The sequence below is a fragment of the Corylus avellana genome, chromosome 1 (genome assembly GCF_965113065.1).
Source record: "Corylus avellana chromosome 1, dhCorAvel1.hap1.2, whole genome shotgun sequence".
NCBI lineage: Eukaryota > Viridiplantae > Streptophyta > Magnoliopsida > Fagales > Betulaceae > Corylus > Corylus avellana.
The window spans coordinates 12,985,301-12,995,315 of NC_142490.1; the positions used below are offsets into that span (position 1 = coordinate 12,985,301).

At 34.6% G+C, this 10,015-nt stretch overlaps 2 protein-coding genes across 2 annotated transcripts; both read left to right on the forward strand.

Moving 5' to 3' along the window:
* Window positions 1-2,157: 2,157 nt before the first annotated feature.
* On the forward strand, window positions 2,158-4,258 carry LOC132170261 (glutathione S-transferase APIC-like). Its single transcript, XM_088516969.1, has 4 exons — window positions 2,158-2,310; window positions 2,401-2,449; window positions 2,537-2,835; window positions 4,100-4,258. The coding sequence occupies exons 1-4, from the start codon at window positions 2,158-2,160 to the stop codon at window positions 4,256-4,258; spliced, it is 660 nt and encodes a 219-aa protein (XP_088373095.1).
* A 3,451-nt stretch (window positions 4,259-7,709) lies between these two features.
* On the forward strand, window positions 7,710-8,775 carry LOC148587953 (glutathione S-transferase-like). Its single transcript, XM_088516802.1, has 3 exons — window positions 7,710-7,893; window positions 7,980-8,028; window positions 8,128-8,775. The coding sequence occupies exons 1-3, from the start codon at window positions 7,744-7,746 to the stop codon at window positions 8,571-8,573; spliced, it is 645 nt and encodes a 214-aa protein (XP_088372928.1). The 5' UTR covers window positions 7,710-7,743; the 3' UTR covers window positions 8,574-8,775.
* Window positions 8,776-10,015: the final 1,240 nt, after the last annotated feature.

The following is a 10,015-nucleotide window of genomic DNA, read 5'->3' on the forward strand; positions in this document are numbered from 1 at the left end:
CCTAGTGGTGGTGATTGAACCACCTCTACAATTTTTTTTAAAATTTTTTTATGGAAAGTCAAAGAGAGAAAATTTGATTTTAAGAAAACCTAAAAACCATCCTTCATTCTTAAAAAACTTTGGTTTGAAAAGAAGCTGCGGTGGGGATGGTTCGGAGAAAGGCCGAGAGATGTTGCCTCTTTTTAAATTGTTGTAATCCAAAGACACATCACTTCAAAAAAAAAAAAAAAGACACACATCTAAGTGTTAATGCCATATGTCATGTTCTGATTTGGTGGTCTCATAAAGCCCTTTTTTTGTTGCGATGATCGATCCCTTACGTCATTCCCTCCGTTACTTCATTCCCTCCCTAGCTCCCTTATGCCGTGTTTGAGGTAAACAATCTTTGAATCCAATTAAAAAGGGTGAGGAAAAAGAATTTAAAGAATATCAAGTAAAGGATATATATAAAGATGGGAAGATTCAAAGATATATCTACTACCCATTCACCCATACGAAAATCCATTAATTTCAAGTTGATTGGGAAAATGTTTAAGTTACCGTTTGAGCTCATGCAAATACCCCATAACCACCTCCTGGATGTAGCCGTTGCTCTTGCTTTGGTTGGCATTTCTGCAGCTGCCTATTTATGTTACACCAGAAAACCCAAAGGTATGAATTAATAAGCATCTCCTCACATTTGTATGGTACGATCGCGGCTTGATAAATTTTGAAGTTTAAGATGATAAATTTAAGTGAGATATTTTTTTATTTATTTAAATACTAATTAAATAATACTTATTTGAATAAAAATCATTATTCTCACTTTTGGAATGCAAAATTACCGAAGAAGTTTTTATCTTTTGAGCATTTTAAATCTTTCCATCTTTCCACCTCATTATATAATTAAGAGCATTCCAATATATTGAATATTCTATAGCTTTGTAGACAGCATATTTAATCTATTTTGTTAGTATATTTTTCAACTTAATTAATGATCATTAGAGCAAATTTAGTTATTTATTATTTTTTTTAAAGAGAGTGAACATTATGACATTAATTCATGTATTACACTGTGACAAATCAGATTTTCAGTCTATTTTCTCGATTAAAAATTAAAACAATGGCCAAGAAGTCAAGTGTGTGTGTGCTTGTAAATTTATAACATGGACTCTCCATGAGTCTGACGACATAAGTGCCCTTCACGTATGTTATGAGAACATGTCTGCATACACCAGCCTGTTATCCATTTTATTTTACGGACTAAGAGTACTAGCAGTAAATTTTCTAAATCTCATTTTCTCTTTCTCTAAATAAAACTCTTAAAAGATCACTTGAAATAGACTCGTTTAATCTGATTCCTTTCTAAACCAAGGGAACACTTCCTTTGACATTCTTTTAATATAAAAATAGTTTTTTTTTTTTTTTTTTTTTTTTTTTTAATGAAGAAAAAGTTTTATCTTTCCACTCTCTTTCATCTAACATTTATTTGAAAGAATATTTAAATGATAGAATTCGTTCATTTTTCACCCATCTTTTAACTATTTTTATAGTGAATTGCTGAATTTACTATTGAATTTATGTGAGCCCATATAAATCTAATGGTTAATCTATTGAATTTGTAAAATGAGATGGGAAGAAGATTACACAAATATTGACGTGAATTATTTCTCCTTTTTATTTTATTTCTCTCCTCTGTCATTTAATTTAAATAATACTTACATGGCATAAGAAAATGATAATTAAGAGAATCTATTGTATAGTTTATCTGAATAGCAAAGAAGAAAATAATTTGGTTCCCTATATCAAAGTAAAATTTAAGGGAAGTTGTTGCTAATGCTTTAATAATCGGATTTAGCTTAAGTGTTTAAATTTTAATTTTATTCTCTTTTTTTTCATAGAAAACTTGAAACAAAATGTAAACCGTTGAAACAACAAATATATTATAAATTAATTTTTTTTACGGTACTTAAACCAAATCCTTAATAATCCATCCACATGCTCCTTAGATTCATGATCCACATAACCAAATCATCGTACCTTTTAACTTTCTAAAAAATGAGAAATGCTATTCTTTCAAACAACAATTATGAACTCTACTTAATTTGATACCAATCTGAATCTTTCTGTGTCTCTTCTTTGTTCTCGATCACTTACCACCATTTATCGGCAACAACCATGGCAGCCATCAAAGTCCACGGAATCCCTCGCTCACCAGCTACACAGCGGGTTCTAGCTACCCTTTATGAGAAAGAGCTTGAATTTGAGCTTGTGCCTGTAGACATGAAAACTGGTGAACATAAAAAACCACACTTCCTTAATTGCCTCAATGTAAGAACATGAACGAACCATTATTCTTGTAACTGAACTTCTTAATTAGGATCCATTAAATATGTTTATTAAAAATCCTTGTTGATGCAGCCATTTGGTGAAATTCCAACTCTTGAAGATGGAGATTTAAAGCTCTTTGGTAAAGTTTTTACTTATATGCAACAACGGTCGACATACTAATTATGATTAGTGTGAATATTTACTGATTTCAATATTCCAAGTACAGAATCAAGGGCAATTAATAAGTACATCGCCGACGAGTATGCCGGCAAGGGGACCCGGCTGGCATTCGGTGACAACAAGAAGAAAGCAATCATAGGGGTGTGGATGGAGGTGGAGGCCCACCAATTCGAGTCGGCAGCTTCAAAGCTTACATGGGAGTTGGCATTGAAGCCAGTGTTTGGAAAGGGTACTCCCGACAAGGCAGTTGTGGAGGAGAACGAAGCAAAGCTGGCTAAGGTTCTTGATATCTATGAGAGTCGGCTGGCTCAGTCAAAATACTTGGCGGGTGAGAGCTTCAGCTTGGCAGATCTGCACCTAGGGCTGAAATTTAAAACCGCTTAACCGCAACCGCTAACCGTTAACCGTCTAACCGCTTTGAAAGCGGTTAGTAAAAACCGCTAACCGCCTAGGCGGTTAGTGGGTTTTGGAAACCCGCTAACCGCTAACCGTTAACCGCTTCTTTTAAATATAATATATATTTATATTATATATATATATTTCATATAGTAAATCGCAATGAGGCGTTGCAGCGTAGTGGTACATATGCGAGTTTGCCAACGAAAGTACCGGGGTTCGATTCCCCTTAAAGTCGGTTTTAATGTTTTTTTTAATTAATTTTTTATTATATAGAAGTGCAAAACGACGTCGTTTTGCACTTCTATATATTCTAAGTTTCTAACCCTAAAATCTGAAGCTCCTTCTCCCTCCCTGCATCTGCGATCGTCTCTGCCTCCTCTCATCTCAAGCCAGCCTCTCTCACAACTCCGTCTCCGTCTCTCGTCGCTCTCTCGCTCTCTCTCTCTCAACTCGCTGTCTCCAACTCTCCGTCGCTCTCTCTCTCAACTCGCCGTCTCCGTCGCTCCCTCTCTCAACTCGCCGTCTCTCGGCGCCAAGCAAGGTAAGTTATTAACTTGATTTTGATTTTTACACCATTTACAGTTTTACACAAGATTATTAGAGGATTAGGCCCAAGTAGCTAGGGTTTCGGCCAAACATTGTACTTTTTTTTTTCTTTTTTTTTTTTTTTTTTTTTTTTTCTTCTGTGTTAATCCAAAGTTTGTTTATTACAATTTGCAAGCAACATTATATGTATCAGAATTTTGGGATTATGAGAGTTTCAAGTGTTGTGTATGTTGTGTATAAGACTACAAGTGAAGTAATGATTTTGTTGTAATTTTATCATTATATTGTATGATGTGTATATTTGTAGAAGGTGGCCAACAAAATTTTGGTATATAGCAATTTTTAATGCTAAAATGGCCAGGAAAAGGGAAAAAAAAAAGAAAGAAAAAAACAAAAACAAAAAAGTTCAAAATGAGCAAAAAAAAATGATTAAAGTGAGCTCAAAACCGGGCAAAAATTGGCGCAAAACCAGTCAAAAAAAAAGCCTCAAAAAAAGCCCAAAAAAACGGTTAGGAAAAAGCGGTTATCACAAAGCGGTTAACCGCTAACCGGGCGGTTAACCGCTATCCGGTTAGCGGAGGCGGTTAGTAATTTTTACTAACCGCCTAGGCGGTTGCGGTTAGCGGTTTTAGCCACTAACCGCTAACCGCAACCGCTATTTCAGCCCTATCTGCACCACCTTCCCTCCATACAATACTTGTTGGCCACAGAAGTCAAAAAGCTCTTTGATTCACGCCTCCATGTCAAAGCCTGGGTTGCTGATATCACAGCAAGGCCAGCTTGGTGCAAGGTCCTTTGCCATGCATGTAGAAGCAAGCACTGAGGAGTAAAGAGTAGTAGCAGCTGCCGGCCGGCCACCAGCCTGCTTCTCTGTTGTCATTTGTGTTCAATAAGCACGAGTACTTAATTTGAGTCTAGCCACGGCTTCTTGCCCTCAATCTTCAAGTTGTAGGCATCAAGTTTATGAATAACATATTATACATTAAAGTATTGATTGAATGATTAGATTTACCTCTTTCTATCCGTTTAAACTTTTAGGAAAAGTTGTGATTTAACATGGTATCAAAGCCAAAGATCATGAGTTCGAACTTGATTTTGCCAAATTCACTATTAATTTCAATTAAATATTTTACGTATTGGATATCACCTATTAAAATGGAATTTGAATCCACACGTGAGGGGATGTTAAAATATTTAATTAGATTTACCTCTTCCTATCAGTTTAATCTTTTGGGTAGAATGCTCAAATTCACAAACACATTTGAGTACTTCTTGTTAGAGTACTAGCAACAACTTGAAGGAAAACTCCTAAAAAAAACACATGCAACAAACTCTCTAAGTGTTATAGGTAGCCCTTTTGCTTCTATTAACATTATTTTAATATAAAAAGCTTTATCATTTTTATTTTTTATTTTTTAATTTCTTCCTTTTTAATTTTTAATTTTTTAGCATTTATTTGAAAGAACGTTTAAGTATAGAAAAATGATAAATGAAGTTATTGTAGAGCTTGTTTCAACTCGAAGCAAAAAGTAATTTATTTTCCTAAATTAAAAAGAATCTAAGAAAAAACACTGCTTTTGAATAATGCTTTGATCAACAAGAAGTAATTGGATCAGAAAATTCCATCCTTAAAGCACAAATTAACATTCATTGCTTCCTTCGGACAGCCATGCGGCCCATGCAAATTAAGCATCTGCATGAGAATGGATGATTGTTTGATGAATTTGGAAAAATGGAATTAAAAGGAATATTGGAAGATGAAATTGGTGATAAAAGAAAAAAAGGGTTCACTAAGCTTTTCACAAATCAGAATAATTACTCCTCCTTTTCTTCCCCCATTTATACAATCAATCAGAAACCCATTCAACAACTAATTAATTAACCCACTGGAATTAGCGAATCATTGGCCCATTAAAACTGGCATATTATAAGAAAAGCCCACTAATCCTATTAAACAATTGTCGTTGAATCTAATGAAGTGGGTTTAATTGGAATCTTTGGGGTTTCTCTTTCAGTTTTGGGCCTGTTTGGGATCTAAAAGTGCTTTTAACACTCAAAAAGTCTATTTAAAAAAAAAAAAAAAAAAGTATTCGTTTGGTAAAAAAATTAAAAGCACTTTTAACGATCCAAAAAGCCTAAAAATTACCAAAAGTGCAAAAACTTAAAAATAAAGCTTTTATCCAAAAGTTTTTTTTGACTTAAAAGCTCTATTTTTCAAATCTAATTCCAAACAGGATATTGCATTCATATTGAAATGGTGTCATAGAAGATTTCGTGGGTTGTCAATTGTCATGGGCTGATTTTGGGGGTTGCTTTGGTGTCTGGCAATTCAAATGGGCCACACAAGAATTTCTAGGGCCATGAATAAAACAGCCATGAGAGCCACACACAGACAGAGAGACAACAAAGAGGTCAGGAGGATTTTTTATTTTTATTTTTAGATTTAAATTTAAAGAAATCTATAGATTTTTGAGCCATTTACACCGCCCCATGTGATTCATGCGCACTGAAAACAGGGTGAAAGAAGACAGGAAACTCTTGATAAAAAAAAAAAAAGTATTTTCATCTGGACCCTGACCCACATCTTCTAATGCATTCAATTTGGAATTTCCGACGAACAAATTATGTCATCAATTTTGAAAAAAAAAAAATCAATTTTGTCATCAATTACCTCAAGTATTGGCATCTGATGAACAAATTATGCCAAAATTCTTTTAAGTAGCTTCCAATGATGGTTATTGATTTTTTTTTTTTTTCAATGATGGTTGGTGTGTCATAAATACTCATAATCTTCCAAAGAAGGTTATGGTTGCTGTGTCCCTGTAGCCTTTCTTCCCTTATTCAATTGAAAAAATAAAAATAAAAAAATAATCCTGCAAAGATGGCTATATTTGAATCTCGAGCTTAAATTTGGGTGGAAAAATATTTATGTTTTATTTAAGATATGGAAAAATTACAGTTTACCCCCCTAAAGTTGATAGCGTTTTTCAATTTGAACACTAAAGTTTCAATTTTTGCAATTCATCCTCCCAAAGTTCCAAATTTTTGCAATTTGACTAATTGTATCCAAAACTTTCCATATTGCCCCTCTTTTTTATTTTCTTTTTTTTTTTTATAAAAAATTAAAAAAAAAAAAAAAAAAAATTCGGGATGGTCCTAGCCACCCCTTTGGCCATCTGGCCATTTTTGCACCTCCAAATTTGTTTTTTTTTTTTTTTTTCATAAAAAAAATAAATAAATAAAATCAGGGGAATATGAGAATTTTGGGATAATATTGGTCGAGTTGAAAAAATATTGAAACTTTGTGGGAGTGAATTGCAAAAATTAAAACTTTGATGTTCGAATTGAAAAACGCTGTCAACTTTAGGGAGTAAACTGTAATTTTCCCTTAAGATATTATACTTACCGAGCAAGAAGCTTTTTTATTAATGAAATCCTCGAATCTTACTTTTTTTTTTTTTTAAAAAAAAAAAAATCTTTATTTTTCTTTTTTAATTACGCCATCCATACAATTACAGATAAATTAGATTCATTGTTTTTTGGATGGGATTAAATTTTGTCATCAATTATCCTATATACCTTATATACAAACACATGTTTCTCTCCTACTCAGTTCAATGACCCGCTCTTGTGGGGCTTCCGCCTCCACAAGAGGTGTAGAGGAGGTAGATCCAACCCTACATGGGTGGACACTAGAGGTGGGAGGAGAAACCTACTTCTGATTATGAAGGGGCAACTAACAGGTAGATCCAACCCTACATGGGTGGACACTAGAGGTGGGAGGAGAAACCCACTTCTGATCATGAAGGGGCAACTAAACTTCAATACCCATAAAGAATAAACATATGTTTTCAAAACATTTATATATGATTTTTTTTAAAGGGTGTTTTATGGTTTTTTGTTTTTTTAAAATGTAATAGTGCGAGCCCCACATATGTTTAAAGTGTTTAAAAAATTTACCAAACACCCAAATTATTTTTAATCAGCTGGATAGGGATGGGCTAATCTAATTTAATTGTTAGATTATCCACAAATGCAAAAAAGAATGCCTTTCCATCCATAACAATTTTTTTTTAAAAAAATGTTAAATTAATTTCTTTAGACTTCAAATGAGAGATTAGAAAAATAATTTCCCCGTTTACTTGACTTGCAGCTTTTGAAATAGAGCATTCTAGAAAAGGAGACTGAACCTCAGCCCACTCCCCTACCATTATAAAACTAGCAGCATGAACTCTACTTTGATAACCCATCTTCCTCTTCCTTTTCTATCTCTTGTTTGTTCTAAATTACTCAGCACCATCTGCAATCATGGCACCCATCAAAGTCCATGGACTCCCTCTCTCACCAGCTACACAGCGGGTTCTAGCTACCCTTTATGAGAAAGAGCTTGAATTTGAGCTTGTGCCTGTAGACATGAAAGCTGGTGAACATAAGAAAGAACCCTTCCTGTCTCTCAATGTAAGAACAAGAAACCATTCTTGTAACTCAAACTTCTTTAATTGTATATTAATTTGGACCTAACATTAGTTTCCTTGTTGATGCAGCCATTCGGTCAAATTCCAGCTTTTGAAGATGGAGATTTGAAGCTCTTTGGTAAAGTCTATATTTATATGCAAGTGCAACTGCCGATAGTGCTTTTACTTTAATGGGTGATATGCTTAGTGTGGTTTACTGATTTTCATCCTATTGCAGAATCAAGGGCAATTACTAAGTACATCGCCCACCAGTATGCTGACAAGGGGACCGATCTGGCATGCGGAGACACTAAACTGAAAGCAATCATAGGGGTGGCGATTGAGGTGGAGGCTCACCAATACGACCCGATAGCTTCAAAGCTTTCCTGGGAATTGGCATTGAAGCCAGTGTTTGGCATGGTTACCGACAAGGCAGTTGTGGAGGAGAACGAAGCTAAGCTGGCTAAGGTTCTTGATATTTATGAGGGTCGGCTGGCTCATTCAAAATACTTGACATGTGACTGCTTCACCTTGGCAGATTTGCACCACCTGCCCACTGTTCAATGCTTGTTGGGCACAGAAGCCAAAAAGCTCTTTGATTCACGCCCCCATGTCAGTGCCTGGGCAGCTGATATCACGGCACGGCCAGCTTGGTGCAAGGTCCTTGCCCTGCAGAACCACTAAGGAGTACTAGCCGCTGCCTGCCGGTCACTTACGTTCAATAAGAATTGAGTTTTAATCTCATCCAGTTTGAGTCTACTGTTAGTCTCCCGTGTCCAGTGTGGAAGCTGATATTTTGCGTTGCTTTAATAAGCTGTACTGGTGTCTTGCCTTCAATCTTCGAGTTGAAGGCATGAAGTTTATGAACTATTTCATAATTCTAAATGATTACTCTACTTGGAAATGATTGCCCACTTCCCCCATTCACTCACAGAGAAGTGAAAACAGAGGAAACAATTTGAACAATTTCAATCTACTCTGCGGTCAGGAAATTCCAACACAATGCTAAGAAAGAATCATAAGTTTCTATTGCCAAAATATTAACATGTTTCATAAGTAAGAGCATCTTTTTACCTGTGAACAGCAATCAAAATTAGAACGTTGATTGTAGAAGGTTCAATCAGACACACTGAGTTCTCGTTAAATATTGCTTTGACCAACAACAAATAATTGGACAGATCAACCATCAGAGGATTCCATCCTTCGCAGATACATCCATTGCTTCCTTCAGACAGCTATGCAGAGCATCTGTAGGTCCATTTATGTAAGAGATGCAGATTAATTATGTGATTAATCTAGCAAACAAATAATGGTGCAAAGTCAGAGTGTTCAAAAACAAACATGTCCATACGTATCTATTGAAAATAAGATAGACGTCCACAAAAGGCAAGTCTCTACGTGTACAAAGCCAAGTGACACAACACTTGGCTTGTAAGTAGGAAACTGATATTATCAGTATTCGAAAAATAAAAAACTGCTATCTTTATTTTAAATAAGTGATAGTATAAATACTCTCCAATAGAATAGTTTGAGAGACGGACGTATGAAAAAAAAAAAAAAAAAAAAAAAAAAAAACATAAAACAATTCTCTTTTTCAATATATTTTCATTGGTGCTCTTAGGCTTAGGCTGTGGATTTTGTAAATATTACTCCAGTAATTTCTGGTAGTATATTCTATCACTGGGAAAAGGAAGAAATTCATTGGAGAATCTGATTGCAGTGCAAATAAGGTACATTGTTCTATTCTGCTGTGCATATTAATTTTTTTTAACATTGGTATCAGAGCCAGGTTGAGTGTTTCTCATTGTATGTATGCTTGCGTAAATGTTTTTTCTATACATGAGAAATTGCAATGAAACCAAGTTTCTGATTCATATACCATTTTCGTTAATATATGGCATTTAATGGCAAATTTCGAAAATGAATGAATTAGACCACCAAATTTATACATGTTGTAGAGAACATTCATATGAATATGCCTACAAAATTTGGTGATGACTGGACATGTATGTTGAGAGATATAACATTCTTAGTTGAAGAACATGAAACTTTTTTTTTTCATTTTTCTGATAATTGTTTATCATCAAATGCGTTAATTTTTCATATAGTTAGATTATACTTGTCAT